A 26,005-nucleotide genomic window follows, 5' to 3' on the forward strand; every position below is an offset into this window, starting at 1 on the left:
ATGTTGGATATTCTGCTATTCTACTCTCTACTGCTTTGAGACAGGGCCTCTCATTAAACCTTAGGCTGGCAGCCAGAAATCTCCCCTCCCCTTCTCCAACTCTCAGCACTGTGGCTACAGGTGTGAGGAGCTATACCAGCACTTTTGATTTTTTTTTTTTTTAACATGGTGCTAGCATGCAAACTCAGGTCCTCATGCTTGAGCAGCAAATGCACATTACTGACAGAGCCATCTCTCCAGCCTCCCCCTAGCCTAAGTAGGCGTGTGCAATAGAGGCTTTGACTCTGCAAATGGCCACAGGTGTTCTCCAGACCCTTCTCCCCAGGGAAACAGGAGAAAAAAAGACAGTTTGATCTCAGAGGTGGAAAATCTCCCAGAAAGAGCCCCTTGCAGCTGGAATCCAATTTCTGGATATTTCTGAAGCTGGAATCTGTTATAACTAGAGAATGCTGAAGGATAATGGGCTCCTGTTGCTAATGAAACACTGAGACCAGAGCACAGAGGTGCCTCTGCCAAGCAGAAACCAACCTTTTCATAAAGCACATATTGTAATGATTCTGACTAGTGAGCGGCTCTTAGTTGTGGCCCCCTCTCTAAGGGCTTTGATTAGGCCATTTCCTTCTCTTTTTATTAGAGACATGATTCTGTTTCAAAGTGGAACTTGGGTTTCCACTGCCTCTTGGCATTTTGCACCCATTGTCTCCCATCTAGTGTGTCATGTGGCTCAGATCAATGAACAGTTAAGGCTGGCGAGCAATGCCTTGCGTTTATAAACATCCACAGCCTCAAGTTCAAAAGCACAGTCATGACCTTGTCCTCTCCTTCTGGAAATCTATACTCAGCTGTTTCAAACCTCTTTGTCTGAAGAGACAAATTAATTGGTGGTGGCCAATTATATCCCACCTTTACCCAGCATGGGTCAAAGCGGCTGGTTTACAGTAACTTGGGCATAAGTGCCGGCTGGAAAGGCGTGCTTTCCAGGCTACTGTGGCTACAAGTGGCAGAAATGTGATGCAGACGAGCTTCAACAGAACAGGCGCCTTCTGGTTATGTGTGAGAAGTCCAGCAGACCTGGCTCTCACATGATGTCAGAAGCCTCCGACCTTCTCCGTTTTGCCTTCATGCTTTTACCACTCAGTAATAACAAAGTTCTCAGGCTCACTGACTGAACAGCTCCAGGCTGTGAATAAATATGCACCTTTGACTCAGCCGCACATCAAACGTCTGCAGACAGATCCTAAGAAACATCGTGTGAGTCACATGCCTATCACTGAGGTGGCAGTAATTCATAAGGCATGACTTCCTCTGACTAGGTATGGATATCTGACTGTTGGGCTTGGAGTGGGGCAGTTAAGCCCCACCAAGTCTCAAGGACAGAGACAGTTTTCTATGGAAGAAAGGAAAGGATTTCTCTTAAAAGAGGCAATTCCAGGACAACAAATTACCATATGCTTCTAGAAATGAAGTGTTTCACAGAGAATTTGGGCAGAGTGACAGTGAGGCCACCATCTGGATGCAATGAGTAGTCTAGCTGCTGACCTGCTCTCTGGTGGCTGTCTCAGCACCCTAGAAGAAGCAGAAGAAAATTGGAAGTAGGTGGGTAGCAATTAGTTTGTGGACCATGTAGGAGTCAAGGTGAAGGGCAGGTTTAATGAGTGAGGGTTCAGAGGGATGGTCACATCTAACAAATGTAATCCAGACCAAAGTACCAAGAACATTTCATGCCCGAGCTTGAGAGGGGGTAAATATGGCTGAAGTATTTGCATATGATTCTAGACAGAAGTTTTCTAGCTGACATGTGTGCATTTCTCAGAACTCTTTATACATTTTCTCTGAGAAGCCTCTTGCAGACCCCACTTGTTAAAAGTAGGTAAACCTGACAGAAGATGCTTGTCTAACACCTTGAGAAATTCCATCCTAACACTTCTACAGTCATCATATGTGCTAGAAATGTGCTAGAAATGAATGTCTAGAGTCACTCAGTTTGTTTAAAGCTTGGTAGCTAAGCTATTTCAAGACCGAAGACATTGAAAATGTATATATGTTTGTAGCTCAGACAGGCCTTGAACTTGTGATTCTCTTGCCTCAGCTTCCCAGTAAGCTGCAATTACAGGTCTGTATCATCAGGCCCAGCAGTGTAATTCTCCATTGGTTTCCTTTCACACAAGGTATTGCTGCACAGTTCTAGGTTGGCCTGAAACTGCCTACACGGCTCAGATTTAGCTTCAAACCCACAATCCAACTCAGCTCCTTCGTGCTGGGATTGCAAGCATATACTAACTGCCATGCCTGGCCTAAAGGTACTATACTGAAAGCTTCTGCTTTGTGTCCTGGACTCTGTTCTCTGTCCACCCATATATGGTATGTGCTTCTGTATCACAGAGGCAGCACTTGTCACCAGGGAAGGTAGTCACAAGTTTATATGTCACCTTCTTTTCCTATGTACAACTAGAAGGAAGAAATTACTCAGGTACTTGAAAGAATCAGACACAATGTCTCTTTCTCTGGAGTTAAATGAGCTCTAGATAAAATGCTACCAAATACCATGTGTTAGATAGCTCTGACTTAAAAGAAGCTTCTGGGACAAAAATTAACTGTTGCACATCTTCTCCTCTAGACTACTTTTAGATCTTCAAGACAGCATGTTTAGTTTGGTTTGTGCGGTCTCCCTGGCCATCGCAACAGTGCAGATTCTGACTTGGAGCTCCTTCTCAATCAGGAACAGAAGAGAATGCTCAGGGACAGTGTAAGCATAGTGGCTGTGCCACTGCTGGCTGTGCCACCGCTTCAAGTGCTTGTTAGTTCTTACAGGTTATGCTGTGTTCAAGGGCAGAAATGATCTTTATACCCTCTCATTTGTTTAAAATCCAGAGCAAATAAAACAAAACCTGACAGCATGTTTTGAGTGTTTTTTGACTTTTGAAGTTAAGATCTTCCCAGTTGATTTTTTTTCCTGGTGTTCTTACAGCCTAGGGCCTGTGACTCTTCACCATTGAACTACCTCGTGTAACTAGAGCCCACCCATCAGTGCATACCACTCTTCTTAAATTCCTCAAATCCCATATTGCGTCTTTGATTGCTTTTATGAAAAGACAGCATTCTTCCCTCCTCTTTTTTTCTTCTGGGGCTGGGACCCTTTTGCATATTAGGCAAATGTTCTACCACTGAGCTACATTTTAAAAAATATGTCTTTATTTTACAACAAGGTCTCATTAAATTGTCCAGGATGGCTTCGAACTCACATTGCTATCCTGGCGGGCACTGAGCTAGCAATCCTGTTTCAGCCTCTCAAGTAGTTGGGATTACAGGTCTATGCTACCAAGGGCTGGTTTCATCCACACCTCTTCCATTAACACTGCATCACCATCGTCAGTATTTTTTTTTTTTTTTCTGTGATGAGAGGCAGAGAAGATCACTACACTTCTTGATTTGGAAATGCATTACAAAACTATTATATATTGCTGGTACAAAAGCAGACACAGGAACCATTAGAACAGGAACAAAGACCCAGAAATGTCTCCCACATTTACAGTGAGTTGAGTTTTCAACAGTGGGCCCCAAAACATACAAGTTGGGGAAAGGGCAGTTTTTTTTTTTTTTTTAAAAATAAATGATATTGAGAAAAGTAGATGGCTGCATATAAAAGAATGAACTTGACCCTCACCACACCATATAGAAGTCAAGTGAAAACAAAGACACAAAAACCAAGATTCAGCACTGTAAAACCAATGAAGGAAAACAGAACAAAGAAGTGGGTTATATAATAAACACTGAAGGGCACGGAGTGGAGACATCCCATGTTCTGGGAGAAAATATTTGCAAACTGTGCACCCAAGAAGGGCTGACAGCTAAAACATATAGCAAATCCAACCCAAATATATAAAAACAAATATATTCCCAGATTTAAACATGGGGAAAGGAACAGGGTGTGGTGGTGCACACCTTTCATCTCAGGGCTCGGAGGCAGAAGCAGGTGATCTCTGAGTTCCAGGCTAATCTGCTTTGTAAAGCAGATTACATTTTAAGGGCAGCCAGAGCTACACAGTGAAGAAAAATTGTATTTAATATAAAACTGTGATGGTTTTCTTTATTGTCTTGATTAGATTGGGAGTCACCGAGGAGACATTTCTCTCAGGAGGTCTGTGAGGGTGTTTCCAGAGGAGTATAGCTGGAGGAGGAGAAACCGCCTTGAGCCTGGGCACAGCACCATCCCAGGCTCGATTCCCCCCTGATTACAAAGGGAGAAATAAGGTGACAGAGGATCACTGTTCATCTATCCTTCCCGAGGTAACACGGTGTGACCAGCTGCCTCCCAGTCTCTCCTCTCCCATGGGTCTACCCACTCAAATTGTGAGTCAACATAAACTCTTCAACCTGTAAGTTGCTTTCTGTTAGATATTTGGTTACAGCATCAGGAAAAGTAATCAGCAGTAAAACTTTATTATAACTCTTGCAACATGATTTATAACAAATTTATCAGGAGCTTGGGGAGGGGGTGTCTAGTTCAGTGGTAGACTTAGCATGTATGTGGTCCCCTGACCTCTTTAGCATAGAAATACATTTGTAAATCCAGTTAAATTTATTTATTTATTTATTTTTGAAACAGGGCTTTAGTTTGTATCCCAGACTGGCTAGGAACTTGATATGTAGTACAGGCTGGCTTCAAACCAATGACAACCCTCCACAGTGTACTGGGTATTGGGATACAGGCGTGAGCCATCACACCTGGATACACATATCTTTTGTTGTAAATTGCACACACAGAAACTTCTACTGTGATTTGCTTTTTTCTTACAGGTTCCACCCTAAGGGTTTTTTTTTTTTTTTTTTTTTTTGATGTTATTGTTTGTTTTTTGATTTGGTTTGTGTGTGTTGTTGTTTTTAAGTTTGTGTGAGATTGAACTCAGGTCCACATTCCTGAAAGCAAGTTGTTTACTGTCTGAAACATTTCTCCAGCCCCACTATAGGTTTGTATAATTCATAAAACAACCACAAAATCAAGACTCTTTGGGACAATGTTAAGAAAATTAAAACGTAATCCATAAACTGGAAGACAATGTTTACAAAATGCCTAGTGATAAAGGACTTTTTTGAAATGAAAAAGGCTCTAAATTCAATTGAAATGACAATTCAATTTAAGAACATGTAAAGAGGCCAGGCAGTGGTTGTGCATGTGCCTTTAGACCCATCACTTGGAAGGCAGAGGCAGGTGGATTTTTGTGAGTTGGAGGTCAGCCTGATCTACAGAATGAGTTCCAGGACAGCTAGAGCTACACAGAGAAAGAAAGAAAGAAAGAAAGAAAGAAAGAAAGAAAGAAAGAAAGAAAGAAAGAAACAAACAAATGTAAAGATTTGAATACACATTTCATTAAAGAAGATACATAGAACTTGGAAAAATGCTTAACATTATTACTCATTAGGAAAATGTGAAACAAAACAATAATAAGATAGCACTGTATAAGAATTATAATCCTCTGTGGCTTATGTTACTCTTGATGCTATGTGGATGTCCATGGTCTGTGCTGCCATCTGAAGTCATGTTGCCGTTCATGGGCTGGGCTGCCACTGGGGACTATATTGTTGCCTGTGACCCATGTTGCCCAGAGGCCATGTTGATGTCTTTGGTCTGTGCTGTCACAGAGGACTGTGTTGATGTCCATGGTCTGTACTGCCACCAGAGACTATGTGGCTATCTGTGGGCTGTGTTGTTGCCAGAAACTATGTCGAAGTTTGTGATCTGTACTCCACTGACTGTAAAGATCAAAGAAGCCACTTTTGCAGTGGTATTATTGATAACTGTGGAGTCACAGTTGAGAAAGAGGGACATAGAAGGCTTCTGTTGACAACCTCTAACACCCTGCCCCCCAAAATAACAGCCTAGACAGGAAGTCATCTAAGAAAACTCTTACAAATTGCAATAAGGATGCTGAAGTGTAGCTCTCCACAACTGATGGCCTCTGGGTGTAGGTGGGGAAGGACCCAGTTTTGTTTAGGGGGCTGGCCACTGAGTGTTTGACCATGCTCCAAAGAGTATATGGGCTACGTAAGTTGGACTTCTTTCTTCTCTTTTGGGTGGGGTGCCATCACATCGGTGGGAGGGCAGACCTGGGAAGACTGGGAAGTGAGTGTGATCAGGATACATGATGTAAAATTACCAAAGAATCAAAAATGTTATTTTAAGGGAAAAAAGGATTAGGATCACCTGAAATAAAAACTGACAATAAACCAAATGCTGAGGCCTGGTTCCCAAACACACATTCGTGGTGTGAATTAAGGTGATATAAATACTTTGAAAAGTGGGAAGTGACTACCAACCAGGCAGCATATACCAGCTGATATGAGGCCCCCATCACATATACAGCAGAGGACTGCCGGGTCTGGGTTCAGTCAGAGAAGATGCACCTAACCCTCAAGAGACTGGAGGCCTCAGGGAGTTTAGAGGTCTGGTTGGATGGGGGGTGGAGGATGGAGGTAGGGACATCTTCATGGAGACAGGGGGTGGGGAGGAGGTATGGGATGTGGAACAGTTGGAGAGTGGAGCAGGAGTGGGGAATGAAATCTGGAATGTAAAAATAAATAAATAAATAAATAAAACACACACACACACACACACACACGAAAAATGGGAAGTGTTCTTGTAACCAAATATACATTTCATATTTGACCTAGAAATCTCAGGTAACTTGCTCAAGAAATAAAAATTCATGTTCACACAAAACATCCATGTAAATAAATCATCATGACAACATCATTCATATGCCAAAAGACTGACAGAAACAACCTAGATACCCTCTGACTGGTACACGATTGTGGTACTGATACACAGTTGTGGTACATCTTTGCCATGGATTATTATGCAGCAATAAAAAGGCTATCTATTGAGTGGCAAGCACATTAAACTAAGTACAAGAATTAAGATGTAAAAGACTGTGTTATATGACTCCATTTACACAATACCCTGAAGAAGGCAAACCTGTCAGCACAGAAGACACAGAAATGACTGCTGTAGCCTGAGACTGGATGTTGATTACAGAAAAGCAAAGGAGTTTTTTTAAGGTTTGAGGTTATTTTGATCTTTAATTTTGGTGGCAGTCACACAGTTGTATATATTTGTCAAAATTCATTATACACTGAAGATGGCAAGTTATCATTGACAACACAAAGCTGATGATAGTGTCTGTTCTTGTTGTTTTCTTAGGTTGTCATCTTGCTTCTTTCTGTCTCATAGACATGATACTATCGGGAAATGTCATTTTTTTTTTATGGATTATCACAGCAGACTGTATAAAATATCTCATGACTCTCAATTTGTTAAATGTATCATTGCTTCTACTGAAGAGCCTCCCTCTGTTTTCTCTTTGTAATCCATATTGAAAGCTCCCTGTTTGTAGGATTCTTATGCAGTACATTTGGGAGAGTTCTGCAAACCTGCATTTTAAGCAGTACCAGGGTGGGTGCTAGCACGTGGAGGCCTGTCCATCAGCACTAGGAGGCAGCAGAGTGTCAGGTGATGAAGGTATTCTGTAAGACTGCCAGGTTTAAAATTTTGCCTCATCCCCTTTGCAGTAGAAACTTGAGGTGCCTTGGGGGATGCTGCAGGGAAAAGGTGAGGATAAGAGAAACAATCTCACTGAAGTCACGAGGATAGAAAGAAAGGACACATGTAAGACACTCAGCACAGTGCCTGGCACCAAGTACATGCTGTCATTGTTTTAAGTGACAGATAGTACCCACGCAGGGATGTGGGAAGGGACTCTCTTTCTGGATGAGTAGGCTGTGACCTACATCTAGAATTCTATGAGGCAGAAATATATCTTCTCCATGTTTCATATCCTGAGTTCTTCCCGGATGCTCCACAATGGACTGGTCAAGCTTCACCCCCTGAAACAGATGATAGAATGTGTATGCACATGCGCCTGTGTGTGATATGCATGAATGACAAAGTCAAAGGATTTTATTTTGGGTCACAAGAAGCTGATAATTTGTTCTTCACAGTTCTTAAAATACCACCATCTTCACTTGTAAACGTTGCTACAATTGTGTGCTATTTGGAGGCGATTTTTTCCCAATCCAGAGTGTCATGGAACTCTGAAATGGTGAGACTTATTTTTAAGGTATGTGGGAAGAACTTTTCCATTTCTCTTATAGATTGTCTAAGAACAGATATATTTATATTAGAGTTTGAGGAAATGGTCAAGAATTTCTGATTCACTAATGAAAGCAAACGTGAATGTCATGAATGGTTTTCTTAATCACCATTTTGTGTGGATGTGTGTACATGTATGAGAGGGTGCACATTGGATGTGTATGTATGTATGCATGGTGGGCAGGGGTCAATATTGAGTGTCTTCCTCAACTACTTTCCACCCGTCTGTCTGTCTGTCTGTCTGTCTGTCTGTCTGTCTGTCTGTTTGTCTGTCTGTCTACCTGTCATCTATTTTTGACACAGAATCCATCACTGAACCTGGAGGGTGCATTTTAATTAGCCTAGCTGGTGTGTAAACCTCCAGGATCTTCTGCTTCCCCAGTACTGGATCACAGACATGTACTACTGTGACTGACTTTTTATGTGTGTCCTAAGGATCAAACTCAGATCCTTATACATGTAAGGCAAACAGTTTATCAACTGAGCCATCTCCAAGTCCCTCATTGCCATTTATACAGATAAAATTGCCAGGATTGTGGATTTTTCTATGTGCACATGAAAAGTGTACTAGAAGTAACTAGACTTTGGGTCTCCTGTGTCCTGGTACAAATGGTGATTTGTTTTTGATGATAAAGATGTTATAGGGCTGGATGTCTGTCATGGAGTATGGAAGATGACAAATGAATGGGTAAATAATGTGTATGAATGTTACTCAGCCTTAGCATGACATTCTGTCACATGCTACAGTATAAATAAGTACATTATACTGAGTGAAATGTCAGCCATAGAAGAACACTTTGATATCACTTATGTGAGACACTTAGAGTCAAATTCCTAGACACAGAGAGCAGAATGTCAGTTGTCAATGTCAGGTGTGAGGGGAGGAGAGATGGCAAGTGACTCCTAAATACTTTTTGTTTGAAAACACAAAAAAATTTGTAGGGATAGATGGTGGTAAGTGTGATAAATGCAAATGTTCTGTCTTTTAAAAAACTTTTATTTTGTTTGTGTGTATGTCTGTGTCTTAAGTCTGTATATATATATACAGACTTAAGACACAGACATACACATATATATATTTATGATGCACTTGTGAAGGTCAGAGAGCAGCTTGCAGAAGTCAGTTTTTCTCCTTCTATCCACATGGTATAAGTGGGCTAAACCCAGAAAGCCAGGCTTGGTAGCAAGCAGTTACCTGCTGAACCTTCTTTTGGGTCTGAAACGAACAAGAACAAGAGAACAAGAGAACAAGAGAACAAGAGAACAAGAGAACAAGAGAACAAGAGAACAAGAGAACAAGAGAACAAGAACAAAAGAAGAAGAAGAAGAAGAAGAAGAAGAAGAAGAAGAAGAAGAAGAAGAAGAAGAAGAAGAAGAAGAAGAAGAAGAAGAAAGAACAAAAGAACGGCTGGGCGGTGGTGGTACACGCCTTTAATCCCAGCACTTGGGAGGCAGAGGCAGGGGGATTTCTGAGTTCGAGGCCAGCCTGGTCTACAGAGTGAGTTCCAGGACAGCCAGGGCTACACAGAGAAACCCTGTCTCGAAAAACCAAAAAAAAAAAAAAAACCAAAAAAAAAAAAAAAAAAAAAAACACAAAAAAACAGAAAAAACCAAAAGAACAAGAAAAAAAAAAAGAAGACAAAGAAGAAGAAGAAGAGAAGAAGAAGAAGAACAACAACAACAACAGCAACAACAACAATTTCTTACTGGTCCTTGTTCTTCCTTTTGAAAGTTGCCATATACCTACTCCTTAAGGTTAAAGATATGGAATACTTTATAGAATTTCATGTTATTCTTGTGCAGGGAGCTTGTTAATCCTCTCTGTCTTGTTCCAATTTTAGTGGTGTATGTGCTGAAAAGACCTCTTCAGTAGAAGAGAGGTCTGGACATAGTAGCTCATGCCTATAATTCCAGCATTCAAAAGGCCAGGCAGAAGAATTGCCGCCATGAGTTCAAGGCCAACCTAGAGGTGCTACAAAGTAAAATTCTGTCTCAAAGAGATCCTAAAGACTTTTCCAGAAAAATACTACAGCTAATAAATATAACTAAAGTAACAGGACACAACATTAACACACCAATACCAATAGCATTTATATATACAAACAACAAACACTGAGAAAAGAAACCAAAGGAGGAATTGAACACACCCTGAAACATCTCAAACTCTTACCAAAGGCTTTTACACTGAGATGGGCATGTAGTTAACTTAGCATATTCAGGATTTTGGGTTCAAATGCCCAGTGTATTGAGTTTAGAAAGCTAATAAACTAAGAATGGAACAACTCAACAGCTGTGCTCGATGTTGGCTTCATCTATCTTAGGACCTTGTATGAAACAAAGATTTTTTGATAAGAGGCACCTTAACCAGAGAGGAAAATAGTAGGAGTCCTTGTTCTTTGTTTGATTGTTTAAAAGAGACAATGCCTTGTTATGTAGCTTGTCTGTCCTAGTCCTTCTGACCTTTCTCTCATAATCATCTACCTCAGTCTCTAGAGTGCTAGGGTTACAGGCATACACCACCACTTCTGGTTTGATTGCCCAAGTATCCTCTTTTGGCAAAATGTTCTGGTTTATAGTGGTTTTAGTTTTCTGATTCTCCAGTTTGCTTTATTTGTCTCTCTTTTTGTCTCCTCTGTCCTTCTCCCTATCCATATCTCTATCTCTCTGTCTTTCTGTCTCTGTCTCTCCCTCTTTGTCTCTCTCCCTGTCTCTCTCTGTCTTTCTCCTTCTCTCTCTCCTCCTTGGTGTGCTCTCTCTCTCTCTCTCTCTCTCTCTCTCTCTCTCTCTCTCTCTCTCTCTCTGTGTGTGTGTGTGTGTGTGTGTGTGTGTGTATGTGTAGACAGGGTCTCATGTAGCTCATCTCAAACTTGCTATGTAGCTATGTGTGTGTCTGTGTGTGTGTGTGTGTGTGTGTTTGCAGGTTGTCTGCATGTTTGTGGAGGTCAGGGAACAACCTTGGGTGTTATTATTCAGATACAGTGTCTTCTTTTTGTTTTGTTTTTGTTTTTTAAGATGTGGTCACAAACTGACCTGGAACCAGTGCCTCTGTCTCTCTAGTGATGAGTTTACAAGCATTTCTTAAAATATGGGTTCTGGGGATTAGACTTAAGTTCTCATGATTACAAGAAAAACACTGTATCTTCTCAATCTGACCTTGAACTCCTTATTCTCTGGCCTTCCTCTTTCAAGTGCTGGGATTACAGGTATGCACTACCATGTCTTCTTTATGCAGTGCTGAGGTGCTAAACTAGGACTTCACGCATGCTGGGCAAGCACAGAGCTACATCCCTGGCCATGCTCAGTTTCTATGGTATTGAGGACTGCACTTTGCACTTCATGCATGTTCACTGAGCACTGTATCAGCTGAGTTACAGCCCAAGCTCCAGCTATGTTTTCTCTTCAAGCCCCATTCTCCCTCAGCTCCACAGTGCGCTGTACTCACATCAAATATGAGGAAGATCCTAGGCTTAATTATAAAATAAGCCCAGAGAATATGTGGCTATTTAAAAAGTGAATCACAGTTTTCTCCAGAGAAGAGAGATAGTTCTGTCTGATTTCTGGGTTGGTGGATTGCCCAAATGTCCTCTTTCATCAAAATGTTCTTCCTTATTTCTGACCACTTTGTAGTTGTGCAAAAATGAAGCAGTGGCCTCTTTCATGCCAGCAGGCACATGGCTACCCAGCTGCACAGTATACTGACTTGTTTATGTACATGCATGTTTGCTCTACTAGAAAATATTTAGATTTTAAAAATCTTTTAAAAGCATTCTCATGGTCCAGGGCACTGCTCTTTTATGTTTCATATAAAACAGAAGTTTGAATGTTTTATAGTCACAAAATAAGGTTTTATAGTTTCAAGGTAAGTGTATCAAAATGAGGTGTCATAAAGTTATATTGTGAATCAGGTGGAGAGGGCGCAATCACTCATAAGACCAAACCCACATCTGTACAGGAGAGAGCAATTAAGAGGCCAAGCATAAGGGTTCCTTTGAAAGTGCATTTAAAACAAGATGAAAGAGCTCTGGACCTTTGAAAATGCCCCCAGAAACAATGAAAACAAGAGCTTTCCCCTTTTATCAGACTTTTGACTCATAAACTCACTTGAAAGGTCCATATTTACTTGGTGTGTGTGTGTGTGTGTGTGTGTGTGTGTGTGTGTGTGTAAGCCACATGTATCTCTTCAAGCTTATCATCTTGAGCTACAAAGTGAGACACTATAAAAAAACCAAGGGCTGGGCATGTACGTCAGTGGTAGAGCACTTGCCTAATATGCACAAGACTCTGGATTTAACCTCTTGCACTGCCAAAAAGCAAAAGTCTCAGAAGCATTCTCACACGATGTGGTGTAAGTACAGATGTGGGAAACTGATCTTGTACTCTTGACCTTCCTGTCTCTACCTTCCAAGTACTGGGATTACTAGCTTGTACCACAATGCCTAGCTCCTTCTGAGATTTAAAAAAAACTACATAAAATGGATGAAATTTGAAGGAATAAATACGTGCTCACACACACACACACACACACACACACACACACACACACACACTGGACCTTTCAAGTGGCTAAGTTGAAAGTGATGGCTACTCATCCCTGGGACTGCTTAAGTACCTTGTCCAAGGACAGTGGGGTTGATTTTAGATACTTCAACAATAATCATCACTACCATTTGATTGCAGAATGAACGTGGGGCATAGTGCTAACCTTAACAGTTTTCTTCAAAATTCTATGACCATTATTGTTCACATTCTAAAAGGTTGTGAGAATTATCCCATTTCTGTTTCTGTAGTCATTCAGGGTACACCTATAGCCCAGCAGGAACTTGGGCAACTTGGCAGCTTAGAGGGTGTCTAAAGGAGGGCCACAAAGCCCTCTTTTTAAAAAAGAAGCTATACTTCTTTAGAGCAGCTTGCCCTGATGAGTCCAACTTCCCACTGCCACTTAGACTGTGCTTGTCTAAAGCTAACAATATATAATTCAATTTTAGTACTCAACATTTCATAATTATCATTCATTGCATGGTTGCCACTTGGTTCCACCTCCACACTACACAGAAAGCTTGAGGGATGTGAATTCCTATGTTTGTTAGAAGCTCTAGTTTTCCAGTCTAGGGCCTGACATGCTACTGTGCTCAACAAATATTACTGAGTGTGTGGAAATTTTCTTTTTTTGTACCTTCTACTGCTATTGCTAATGTAAACTGAAGTACCAGATTGTCATTTGGGGTGGGGGAGATGTACCAATTTAAAATGTTCTGGAAATAGGTGAACCATCATCCCTGCCACAGAGGCAAAAAGATGAATCAGGTGGGAAAGTTATACAAGCCAGAGAGCAGGAGACTTCCTCACTGACGAGACAAGCATCTCTGAGAAGTGGATAACTTGAGTTTGCTGCCTGAATTTGTGATGTTGTTTGAATGCTTTAAGGTTTTGAATTTTGTATTTCTTACCCTCTTCCCTCATCTTCATCTTCTTAGGACAAGATATCATAAGATTAGTGATTACAATAGTTTGCTCATTGTTATGACAAAATGCTTGACAGAAACAGTAAGGGAGGAAAAGTTTGTTCTGAGTCATGGTCCTTCCATCCATCACGGCAGGGAAGGCATGGTGGCATTCCATGAGGCAGTGACTGGCTGTTCACAGTGGCTGACCAGGAGACAGAGAACCAGACCTAAATCAGGGCTGGGGTCTAACCTTCAGAGACTGCTTCTGATTATGCTTTTGCCAGCCAGGCCCCATCTCTCAGAGGTTCCACAGTCATCATCTCCCCAAGCCCCTACCACAGGCGGCATCATCAACTGGAGAAGAAGTATTCAAAACACTGGCACAGCTATGGGAGCATCCTAGACATGTTAGTTAAAAGAAATGATCATTATAGGTCTTAGGAAAATAATTCATGAAGAGACAGAGACCACATTAGGATCGTCATAGTTATGTGAGTATTATTTTATAGCCAGTAAGGATTTCAGATCATCTGATTACCATAGATGAATTGTAAAATCGGTCAGCTATAGGCAAGGGAAGGGCATCTGAGAGGATGACTCATACAAGCTAAAGATGATAGCAGAGCCAGTTCTTTGCATGTGTTGAAGTGTTATAATAAGCCTTTCATATTTGAAAGAGACAGACATGGGGAGGCCAAGTGATTTGCCTCAAATCGCATAAACAAGAAGACACACCCAGGCACTATGCAGTGTTTCAGGAGCGCAGATGCTAAGGTGGTGCAATGTCCAAGTGAGCAGGCCTGGGGGTCTCCAGTGACACACACTTTGTCATTTTTCTTTGCTACCATAGGCCTTCATGTGTAGGCTGCTGTTTTGTTTTAAATTAAATTTTATGTGTATGGGTATTTTGCCTGCATGCAGGTGTGTGTACCCTCTGTCTGTCTGGTGCTGGCTGAGGTCAGGAGAGGGTGTCAGGTTCCCTGGAAATGGATTTATTGATGTGTGTGAGCCACCATGTGGATGCTGGAAATCAAACCCAGATCCTTTGGAAGAGCTGCAAATGCTCTTAACCACTGAGTCCAGGGCTATGCTATTAAAAACCAAACCAAACCAAACCAAACCAAACCAAACCAAGCCAAGCCAAGCCAAACCAAACCAAACCAAACCAAAAAAAAAAAAAAAAAAAAAAAAAAAAAACAGAACAACCTGTTTTCAGTTCCATTTTGACTTTGAGTTTATCTGAGATCAGAATGATTCCATTGCAAATGACTAAAGTTTCTAAAAAATAACCTGTCACACTTACTAATGAAAAAAAAAGTTTTAATACTATGTTAGCCATGGTCCCATTCTTGTGATAAAAGATGGAGGATGTTAACAGAGGAAAAGGTTTGTTTTAATCCCTGGATACTTAGTTTTGTTGCTTTGTAGCAAGAATACCATGATGGGGGGTATGGAGAGCAGAATTTTTCTCCAGCCAGGGAGAGAGGTTTTGAGAGGCAGAAAGAAGGGGAGAGAGAGAGGAGGGGATGGAAAGAGGGAGGGACAGAAGGAGAGAGAAAGAGAAGAAATAAGGGGAGAAATGTACACCTACACCAACACAAGACATACTACTGGCCTAACTTCCTTCCAGGCCTCCTCCAAAAGGTTCCACTGCCTCCTAGTAGCACTGCAGGTTAGCGACCAACCCTTTTTCACATGGTTCTTAGTGTAGGCTTAATTTTTTTGCAACCTACTTTTAGTAAGGGTTCAACCTCTCCTCTAGTCTACCACCCAGCAGAGGCAGTGGAAGAGAAGAGTTATTACGGTATGGGGGAAGCGGACCTGTTCAGTAGTGGTTCTTTGGGGGCGAGCTCAACTTTCTTTCTCAGCAGTTCAGTCCTGTAGCAAACACCAAATACTACTCAGCAGCTGTAGACCAATTCTCTAGGCAGGCAGACAGCACACGTGAACTGACAGCTACAGACCAATCCTTTTGGCAGGGCGACACCAGGCACGAACCAGCAGCTATAGTTCAATCCCAAAGAAACCTCCAGGCTCACCAACAGACCTGAGGCAAAGCCCTAAAAGTGGCAAACTACTGCAGGAACCTCACAAGCAGTTCTTCAACAAGTTTGTCTCAATGGCATTGTCACCACAAGTTGAGCTCAACAATGCTATGTAAGGTGAACCAATACAGTTGTGTAGTTAGCAAAGAATAGTAAGGCAGAGCAAACCAAACCATTCCTCAGTGCTAGTTTTCTACTGTCAGTGGGGTCATATTTATATTTTTTCATCATGGGTCCTTTTATGTTGGGCCTTGGACGAGGTAACTCCATTTAACCTGTTACCTTCAGTCACGTAGGGCACAGGTAGAGGGCATGATTAACAAGTCTCTACCTCCAGAGATTTAAATATTAATGAATTATCAAAAGGCCAGGGGCGTAGCTAATTAAGTTATTTCCTCCCCTTTTTCCTTCCCTATAAAATGAGAGTCCCCTGGCCTTTGGCGGGGGAAGCGCGTACCACCTGCATCCATTTACCATGTCATGAACAATAAAGTTTTGGAAAACCGGACACGTGTCTCGTGTCGCATGGTCTCTCCGCCTGATTCCCAGCTTTTGGAACCCTGGAACCTTGCCGATGCAGCCGCCAGCCCGAGGCAGCTGTATGAATGTGGGATCCTCCGCTGGCGATGTGGGAAGCCCGCCCGGGACCCTGATGCCAGACCGCCCTGGGACCCTGCCGCCGGACTCCCTCTCCCCGCCTGCGAGATTTCTTCCCCACACTTTTACATGTCTGCTCCAGCAAAACATCCTTTCACCTTGTGTCTGCTTCAGGAAAACATTCTTTCACGTGTTTGCTTTAGCAAGTTATCCTTTCACCTGTGTGCCCCAACAAAACATTATTTGACATAAATAACTTTCCGAAGAAACTAGAAGTTTCCACTTCACTTTAGGGAGATATTTAAGATCCAGATCATAAAACTGGGTAGTGGTGGTACACCTTTAATCTCAGCACTCTGGAAGCAGAGACAGGTAGATATCTGGATTTTAGGGCAGCCTAGTCTACAGACTGAATTTCAGGACAGCAAGGGCTATACAAAGAAACCCTGTCTTGAAAAATAAAAATGAAACAAAAGTTCTGAATCAAATAATTTGCTAATCTTAGTTTTTAGAGGCACTTAAAACTACATTTTTTCTGAGACAAGGTCTGTCTCATTTAATGTAATACATATTTAATTTAATATGTTGGTCCAAACATACCTTTTTCTGAAGGTGTTATTATTAAACATTATTAAGAAGCTTAAAAACATTTATCTATGAGCTGGAGAAATGGCTCTGTGGGTAAAGTGACCCTCTGCTCAATTTAGATTCCAGCATTGGTGGTATGGTAGAGAATGTATGTAATCTCTCTCTCTTTCTCTCTTTCTCTCTCTCTCTCTCTTTGTGTGTGTGTGTGTGTGTGTGTGTGTGTGCGTGTGACCCTACTGTGGGAGTGTGGCAGATCTTTGGAGCTTGCTGATCAGACAACTCATGTGTGCTGGGTTCAGTGACAGACCATGTCTTTAAAAAAAGCTGGATTATGACAGAAGAATGTAGCCATTCTTTTGGCTACTTTGTGAAGTTTTCTTCTACCCTTTCAACTTCCTAGCACTAGATATGAAAGAAGAAAGGAGGGAGGGGAAAGGGATGATGCTATCATTAGACTACTTCCTGCTGATTAGGGGCATCAAGTTCCTTGGGGCAAGTTTGATCTTTGTAGTCAGGATATTTAATTTTTTCGTGTTGTTTCTTCTTTGTGCATGACTAATTAACAAACTGCAACCAACAGTAACCAACCCAACAACTCACCTATTAGCGCTCTAGCATTTATATACCCTCTGAAGAGTTCTCAGAATTCCAAATGTCACACAGTCACAGAAACTATCTGAAGCTGGCAAAACTGTGCCCCTACTAGAGCACAAGGCAAATCATAGCTGTTGTGGACAAGCTGAAGTAGCCCTATATCCCACACAGGTTTAAAACAAAACATATTCTTATAGTATTTGTGTGTTTTTTAAAAATAGAAACCAAAATTCTTAGGGGAGGACACCTGAAATCAGTATCCTTCACACATAAATACATGTGCACCTACATGCATATGTGCATGTACATACAAAAATTGGAGAAAAACATTTAATTATAGGAGTCCTTTTAGACTATTAGCTCCACAAGGAGGCACAACAGTTTTAAGTCTGCAAATCCACGTCTCTCTCTCTCTCTATGGTTTTTCTTCACATTGTACTTTGAAATTGAAAAGCAAATATGAAGTTAGGAGTGGCAGCATATTCTTGAGATCCCTGTGTTTGTGAGGCATAGTCAGGATGATTGTGAGTTCAAGGCCAGCTTAGCCTGTATAACAAGGCCTGATGAAAAGGAAAGGAGGGTTAAAGAGAGGGGATGAAGGTGGGGGGAGGTAAGGGAAGAGTTGGGGAAAGTTGCGTAAGAAACAAGCTGCTTGCCTGGATATTTGTAAAGTAACCCAGCCACAATTTCTGGTAATAGAACAGAAAGCCAGACTAGACACTTGAGGTCAGCAGGCACAAGAGAGCAGGTAGGTGACTCTTGAGTGTCACTGCCTACATTTCAAAGCCACATTGGAAAAGATATTGGCTTATCTTTTGCTTTCTGTATTAGGGGTGCCTCTTACTATTCCCATTATGGATAACAGGTTTTAATGTACAGTAGTGACATCCTAGTAGGGGGCTGTCCCAGAGGGCAGTCTGAACTTCTGCTTAGTATATTTACTCTTGCAGCTTTCCTTCCTCCTGATTTGTAATTCAGGAGGCTGAGAGAGGAGAGGAGAGAGGCAAGGCTTCTTGGATGGATCGAACAGCCAGGAGCTGGGACACTACCCTTTATGAGAAGGTTTGCTATCACATTTGCTTTTCATTTGCTTATGCTGTGCTTTGCTTTCTTCCTGTGCTTCCTAGATGTAAATCACACCTACACATGTAGTTTGTGATTATAGAGTAGTTTGAATGTGAGTAATTTATTTTTTCTAGGTGAGCTGTTCGGGCATAAAGCAAAATTTGGTAGGCATTTTAGCTGTCAAGTTGACCCCAGATTCTTCAGCTCCTACCAGATGTATCTTTGCTTCTTGTTTAGAGGACACATTTTGAGGTCTTGGAGCTGTGGTTAAGCAAGCTTAATCTATAGTTAGGGCACAGTTTTCTGTATCCTTTGTCTTTCCAAATGAAACACGCCTGTTTATGCACCCCTGTTGCTTTGCTTCTCCCCTTTACTTAAAAAAGATGAAGATGACTCTGGTTTGGTACAGAAGAGCTTTATTGGAACTCAAAGAGGTGACATAATACAGTCATTTGCACTCACTATTATAGCTTCTTTAAAGTATGTTGGACCCGTACTTCTAGAAATTTGAGCTCAATTTAGTAAAGTATAGTCTTTGGTTTTATACCCAGCAGGGATATGTCAGAGAATGTACCAGAATGAGAGAATATAAAATATTTTGTTATATTCTATGCACATTAGGTAACAAAATATTCTTAAGGAAAGATGGTAAATAGATTCTTTAACACCTAAAGAGTTTGTGGTAAGGAATGATATTTCTCATCTAAGGGTCACTATTTCATAAATGGAAATCTCTTTAGTGTAGTGTGATGAAATTAATGTAAAGATAAATTCGTTTTATACTAAAATTAATGTACAGAATCTCTGGCGCTGTCAAATGAAAAGCATGTTCTCACAAACCTAGGAAGGTGTGAGTAGCTGGGCTAGCAGATATGTCACTATCCAGTTGTAGTTTAGTAGCAACAGGAAGTTGAGACACAGGAACTTTACATGACCCTCAGTTTAGAAACATTGGGCTTCTTCCTGCTATAAACGATCTAAGAAACATCTGGCTAAATCTCCCCAGACCGAGCTCATTTTAAGAATGCCTGGTCCAACTTCTGTCAGCTCAAGGAAACATGGCAGCCAGAACTAACTTGTGGCCTTTGTTGTCAAGCCGGTGCTATTTTCCATCACGTTTCGTTGAGTGTTCCAGCAGCAGCAGCTTCCAACAAAGGCATGAGGGCTTCTTCACTAGACCTGTGACAGCAGCTTCTCAGGCTTGGGAACGCTGGGGCTGGGAGTAGCGGTGCGATTCTTTACCCCCTAGATTCTCTGCTTTGCATCTATCTGGTGGCTTTTGGAGTTGGGAGTCAGGTTCGCTGACCCCAGATGGAAATTACTAAATAGTCAAGACTGTAGCAAGGGAAGCGCTGGTCTATCGAATAAACCTGGGTCTGAGTGTGTCAGGACTGAGGAAAGGGATGAGATTCCTTTTTCCTCGAGTCAATGTGAAAAACTAGGTCAAAGGTGTAGTCGAGGGGCCCACAGGCTAGTTAACTACTACTAAGGCAAGGAAAGACCGGAAGTCCAGCAGGTCCCTCCTCGGAGCGGCAAGACTCCAATAACCCCTTTGGGAAGTCACCCCGTCCTTCCGCCATTACCAGTCCAGGCGGCGCCACGGAGAACGTGCACGCCCTTTCTCCCACCTCCCGGGCCTCGCAGTCTCTGCTCATTGGGCAAGGAGAACGCCCCTCCTGCGTTTGTAAGTGCACCGGGTGGAAACCGGACCTGGAGTCCTTAGCGTTCCGGGCCGGAAAGGGCCGCTGGGGACCTGAGAAGGCCGCGCGCCTGCCGCTCCTCCCACCCCCCGCCTCGGCCCCGAAGGGGGCTGCACGGGCGACTTGGCGGCGATGGCTCGAGCTCCGGCGGCGACGACGGTGGCCGGAGGCGGCGGCTCCTCCTCCTCCTCCTGGGCTTGGGCCCGGCGGTGATCCGAGCTGGCGGCCGCGGCCCCCCGATGAGACTGTTGGCGGGCTGGCTGTGCCTGAGCCTGGCGTCCGTGTGGCTGGCGCGGAGGATGTGGACGCTGCGGAGCCCGCTCTCCCGCTCCCTGTACGTGAACATGACGAGCGGCCCCGGCGGGCCAGCGGCGGCTGCGGGCGGCGGGAAAGACACGCACCAGGTACTGGGCCGCGGCCCTGCGGAGCGGGGGCGTGGCGCTCGGCCTTCCCGCGCTCGGCCGGGCCATTGTGCGGGGCGGCTCGCGCGGGCCTTGGCCCCGGCCTCTTACAAACTTTTCCCGGCCCGGGCGCTGGCCCCGCTGCGTCTTTTGTTCGGCGGCACGGGCGGGGGGCAACCTTTGCTGCCTGGCTCCCCAGACCCCAGCGTGGGCGCCCCAGAGCCCCGCATTGTTCCCAGGCCGTCGGCGGCGTCGGTGCCCGGCCTCAGGACCCGAGCAACTTTGGGGTGGGCCACCCAGCTGGCTCTGGGGCCTGAGCAGGAAACCGCCCCAGCCATCACCCGGCCAGCCTTCCTCTCCCCCGCGAGGAACAAACCCGAAAGCCGGTCTCTTTTTGTCTAGCCGAATCTCTGGATATACAAAGGGTTATAAAGACATTTGACTGGGCCTCGCGAACATTTCGGCTGACATTTTCCCGAAACACTTAAAAAAAAAAAAATGTGTTTGACAGGTCTGGGCTCCCAGCCTAGGAACCCTCCTCCCCCTCTGCTTATGAGACGTGTCCTTTAAACTTGGGTTTAGTTAGCTGACTAGAAAGGTTGGAAGGAGGAGGAAGATGATGCAAGCTTTAAAGGGACAGGTTTAAAAAATCTGAACTGTACAGCTGTGAGTTCTTGTAGTTAGTGAATGGATTATGAGCCGTGGGGGTTCTACCGGTTGGATGGGGTTGTATGGTCTTTTCATTAGCTATTTGTACCACTTAAAGAAACATACATGGGTCAGCTGTTGAATTAAGAGGGAGGTATTTCATATTTGACTGTAAGTAGTTTGTGGTTAACCTTACAGTCACAGAAGAGAAGCCTTTGAATTTTGACAAACTTTGGACTTCTAAAAGCCCGAATTTAGTTCATCATGCTATTACAGAGAGATGTCATTTGTGTCATTTGGACCTCACTTTTTTATGTATAACAGTAGCATTAGGATTTTTATTTGCTAATTAACTGGGTGGTTTTGTTTTTTATGGTGTTGGGATGGAACCCAGGTCCTGGAAACTGTTCTACCCTGATCGATACTCAGACCTCGTTTTCTATTTTGGAAGGAATCCTAGATTTACATTATTTAAATTCCCTAGTGATTGTGATGTTTTAGATGACCATTTATGTAGTGTTGTTAGGAGTGCATATAAACTTAGTATACAATATTAAATTGTATAACCATGTTTATTGCTACGGACTATTTTATGCTGGCGCAGTGTCATAGAGACAGTTCTGAAGTACTACAATGTTAATTATACAGGATCGGAATGCTTCATGCCCATGTGGAACAAGGACTTGGAAATGCTGTGTTTGACAAGCAGTGGATAGAAAAAAAAGATTATTCCCTATGATGAGGAATTATGGTCGAGTGTCCCAGTTGTTGGTATTTATGATAACACTTGTGATTACTGCAGTGGCTTGATTTAAGTGCTCATAAAAACTGTGCTTATGGGATGGCTCAGTAGTTAAGAGAATGTGCTGTTCAGTTCCAGTACCTACTACAGACAGGCCACAACTCTGTAACTCCAGCTCCTGCAGGATTGGATAGCTCTGGACTTCTTCAGGACATGAGTGTGTGCATGTGCACACACACACGTACACACACAATTTTTTTAAATCTTTTAAGATTGAACTTATTTTAAAAACTGAAAAATTGGTTACTATAGAGCCCAGGAAGAATCATCATTCTTCTTAGTGTTTCCCAGTAGAGAGCATTCTAACTGCATACATTCATTTATTTCTGTGGTGCTGAGGATCAAACTCAGGATTTGTACATGCTAGGCAAGTACTGTACCACTGAGCCACATCCATAGTCTGTGTGTCTGTCCGTCTGTATGTATGTATATAATTTTTAGACAGGGCCTTGTAGCTCTGGCTGGCCTAGTACTCCTATGTAGTTCAGGCTGGCTTTGAACTCAAAGCAATCTTTCTTCTTCAGTTTCCAAAATGCTAGGATCACAGGTGTTCTATGACCATGTCTGGCTTGTTCTTTGGCTGTTTGTTTTTCTCTGTGTAGCCCTGACTGTCCTGGAACTCAATCTGTAGATGGGGCAGATACTGAACTCAGAGATCTGCCTGCCTCTGCCTCTTATGTGCTAGGATTAAAGGCATGTGCCACCTGGCTACTCTTAGTTCTTTGAGACAGGGTCTGTGTAGCTCAGGATGGCCTCAGATTCAGAATCCTTCTACCTTGGCCTCCTGAGTACTGAGATTGTTTTAAGTGTGCATCACTATACTCTGCCAGACATTATTTTTGAGGTGAATACATTTGTTATGAAAATAAATGTCTGATTCAAATAAAAATACAAGTTTAAGTTTCAAAAAAAGAAAAAAAAAAAGAAAATAAATGTCTGTGAGTAAAGATGAAAATGACCAGGATGAAAGTGTGTGTCTAGAAGCCGCCATGAGCTAATGCAGAGTGGAGGCTGTCTTTTCTATACTCCAGCAGAGGGTATGGTTTATTTCTTTTATATTTCAGAATCCTGGTTTGCTACATGACTTTCTTGCTTGTGAAGTAGCTTTAATGGCTTCCCCTCTTCAAATTAATAGTTTTATAGAAGTTTTCTGGTGTTCATTTGGGTGTGTTGGTTCCAAGGCCAGGAGCATCTGGTTCTTTGGAGTTTCATGAAAGAATTATGTGTTAAACCATACTTATCACAGGTTTTCTTAGTAGTGTTTTATGAAAGGACTTATGGTGCAGGGTTCTTTGGTTAAGAGAAAGATCTGAGGTAAGGTTTATTCATTAAAAACTGCTATGTCGTAGTTATGTAGTAGTTAGAGCTACAGATCAGGGTTCAAGTTAAAAAAGGGCTTAACTTGAAAACTAAGTACTTTGGTCCAGTGTACTAACTTCAGAACTGAGTTAAGCTTTAGCTTGGTAAGAAACAAGGGCCAAACTAGCCTCACTTACTTGAGTAGCCTGTGAAATAAGAATAATCTCGTGTTTTTAAATGGTTAACAGTGGGTTTGGAAAATAGTATTTTGTAACGTGAGAATTTCACGTATGAAATTCAAGTGTCAGAGTTTTTGTTGAAATGGTCCCCACATTGGTTCAACTGTGGACAGTACCACTGAGTATATGCAGGGTGAAGACATAGAGTTGAGCAATTAGTGACCAGCAGTATTTTCTCTGACCTTTAAAAGTATATAGCTTTAAAAAATCTGTTTAGTCCCTTCAAAAGAGAAAATTTTGAGCTTCATTGATCACCTGTGCATTCTCTATTGAAGGATGGGAGGGAGGAGTCACTGGGGAGAGTGGCAAGAGATAGATGTCACTTGTCACTCTCAGTCCAAGAACATAACAGAGAACAACAAAACCTTTGGATGTAGTGCTTTCAGCGCATTCTACCCAGTGCTTACAGTTAGGAGCTATTACGGAGCTATTGAAACTTGAAAGGCTCCTCAAGGCTCCAGTTACTAGATTCTTGGTAATAACAGTCATCCACAGCCTCTCAATTGATGGATCGAAAGATTGTTATAAAACTTGTTGGCACCAAAACCATTGCAGTTTCCTCAGGTGAAAAATTTCAAACTGTTTTCCACATACAGCATTTAATAACTGGAATTATTTAGAGGTCACTTAAAATTGCAAGTTATGTGTATACTTGATATTTATTTTTACCTTCTTATATAAGCTTAGAATTGCTGTGCCAGCCTCAACAATGGATTCAAAGTAGAATTGGAATATATATATATAAGTAAAAAAAAATACTTGAGCATCCCTGCCAGAGTCAAATGTACTAAAGGACAGATTGAGTTTCCTGTCCCTTTATTCCTCATTTACCTTGTGAGATTGGCAGAAGTCAGTCATGAGTTAACCATGCTTCAGGGTGCCAGCCAGCCAGCCAGCCAGATAGACTGTGATGGATTGGTATCTCTTTCTGCCTTCTAGTCTGGAAGCCTTTGCAGCTGAATACTAAAGACTCTGGAGAAGGTTTCGTTCCTCTTTATACCCTGTCCAGAAGCCCTTAAACAAGTGTTCGCCTCAGTTTCATGGAACACTAAGATCACTTCCTTCCCTGAATGTGCCAAGGGCCATCATGCTGCCCTTTGAAAGTGTTCTAGAGGACTCCGTAACCTCTACTGAAAAGAGTGTTGCTTGGCTCATCAGAAGTTTCTTTAAAGTCTTAGGATTATAAAATACTAACCATGAGAGAATATTTGGAATGAGGACTGCCTATTATATATATTAAATTAAAACTAAAACAACTTGTTTTAATCTATATAAATGGTTATCCACTATGAATAGGAGGGCACCTTTCATTGTGTGAATTGTTACTGAGATCTAAGGTTTATGCTGCTGGATGTTGTACAGAAAACCTGGATATAGAAATTGATGGAAGGATACAGGTTTATTTACACGTTTTGGCCAGTACTGGAGAGAGGGAAATTCTCAGTCTTGTCTTGCCAAATGTTGTAATTTATAGAAAAGCTGCACCAAAAGCCAGGAATCCATAAGTGTATTGAATTATGGGCCTAAATTACCAGAATAGGGTGCTAAGTCCTAGGTTGCATAATTTCCCATGTTAGATATAATGGATTAAATTATTGGCCGTGGATGACCAATCTCAATCTTTAGTATTTTTTTCTGTTCTTGGGGACATAGTTTCAGCTTTCTAGTCATAAATTTTCTTCTTTCCCACTTTGGAAATCATCTTATCTACAAACAAAAAAATTCTTAATTTTAAAAAAGATTGATTTTGCCGGGCGGTGGTGGCGCACGCCTTTAATCCCAGCACTTGGGAGGCAGAGGCAGGAGGATTTCTGAGTTCGAGGCCAGCCTGGTCTACAGAGTGAGTTCCAGGACAGCCAGGGCTAAACAGAGAAACCCTGTCTTGAAAAACCAAAAAAAAAAAAAAAAAAAAAAGATTGATTTTTATTTTATGTGTATGAGTATCTTGACTGTACCATGTCTGGCTGTGTCTGGGCACCATGCCTAGTTTCCAAGGAAGCCAGAAGAGGGGATTGAACTGGTTGTGAGCCACCTTGTAGGTTCTGGGAATCAAGCCCTGGTTCTCTGGAAGCGCAGTAAATGCTCTTAACTCCTGAGCTATCTCTCTGATTCCCTAAAGACATTCTTATCACCTTGAGGGTTTCCCAGAAGTTTTAAATAATATTTATTATATCATACTATGTAAAGTCAGTAAGCTGTGTTTTACAGTTTGCAAGTTTTACTGGTGTATTTGTATTTTGGAAGAAAACACTATTCATTGTATAGCATGTTTGACTGGTGGTGAAGCTGTAAAAAATAATGTTAGAGAAACTTCTACTTGTGTCCCTTAGCCTTTGGCAGTCAGCTGTGGTTTCGTAGAGGAGTTGCATTTCACTCTAAAAGTGACTTGTCAACCAAAGTTATATAAACATTAAGAAATGTTCATGTGACTAGTAAA

At 42.2% G+C, this 26,005-nt stretch overlaps 2 protein-coding genes and 1 non-coding gene across 6 annotated transcripts in view; 2 read left to right on the top strand and 1 right to left on the bottom strand.

The window, feature by feature from the left end:
- The window catches only part of LOC117717233 (transmembrane protein 180-like), a 31,492-nt gene extending 28,596 nt beyond the window's left edge, over positions 1–2,896 (top strand). The window contains exon 7 of the mRNA XM_034514543.2: positions 2,618–2,896. Within this exon, the coding sequence (XP_034370434.2) occupies positions 2,618–2,750 (133 nt within the window). The 3' untranslated portion in view covers positions 2,751–2,896. The remainder of the gene's footprint in view (positions 1–2,617) is intronic.
- Positions 2,897–9,904: 7,008 nt separating this feature from the next.
- On the bottom strand, positions 9,905–10,007 carry LOC117699488 (U6 spliceosomal RNA). Its single transcript, XR_004605188.1, has one exon. It is a non-coding gene; the product is annotated as a U6 spliceosomal RNA (small nuclear RNA).
- Positions 10,008–20,133: 10,126 nt separating this feature from the next.
- Positions 20,134–26,005, top strand: part of Mettl9 (methyltransferase 9, His-X-His N1(pi)-histidine) — a 40,832-nt gene continuing 34,960 nt past the window's right edge. Inside the window, exon 1 of one of the 4 annotated variants that reach the window (XM_034512529.2) lies at positions 20,134–20,583. In XM_034512529.2, the coding sequence (XP_034368420.1) occupies positions 20,419–20,583 (165 nt within the window). In that variant the 5' untranslated portion in view covers positions 20,134–20,418. The remainder of the gene's footprint in view (positions 20,584–26,005) is intronic. The other 3 variants (XM_076942047.1, XM_076942042.1, XM_034512537.2) reach the window with 3 other exon arrangements.

The sequence above is a fragment of the Arvicanthis niloticus genome, chromosome 1 (assembly GCF_011762505.2).
Source record: "Arvicanthis niloticus isolate mArvNil1 chromosome 1, mArvNil1.pat.X, whole genome shotgun sequence".
Taxonomy (NCBI): domain Eukaryota; kingdom Metazoa; phylum Chordata; class Mammalia; order Rodentia; family Muridae; genus Arvicanthis; species Arvicanthis niloticus.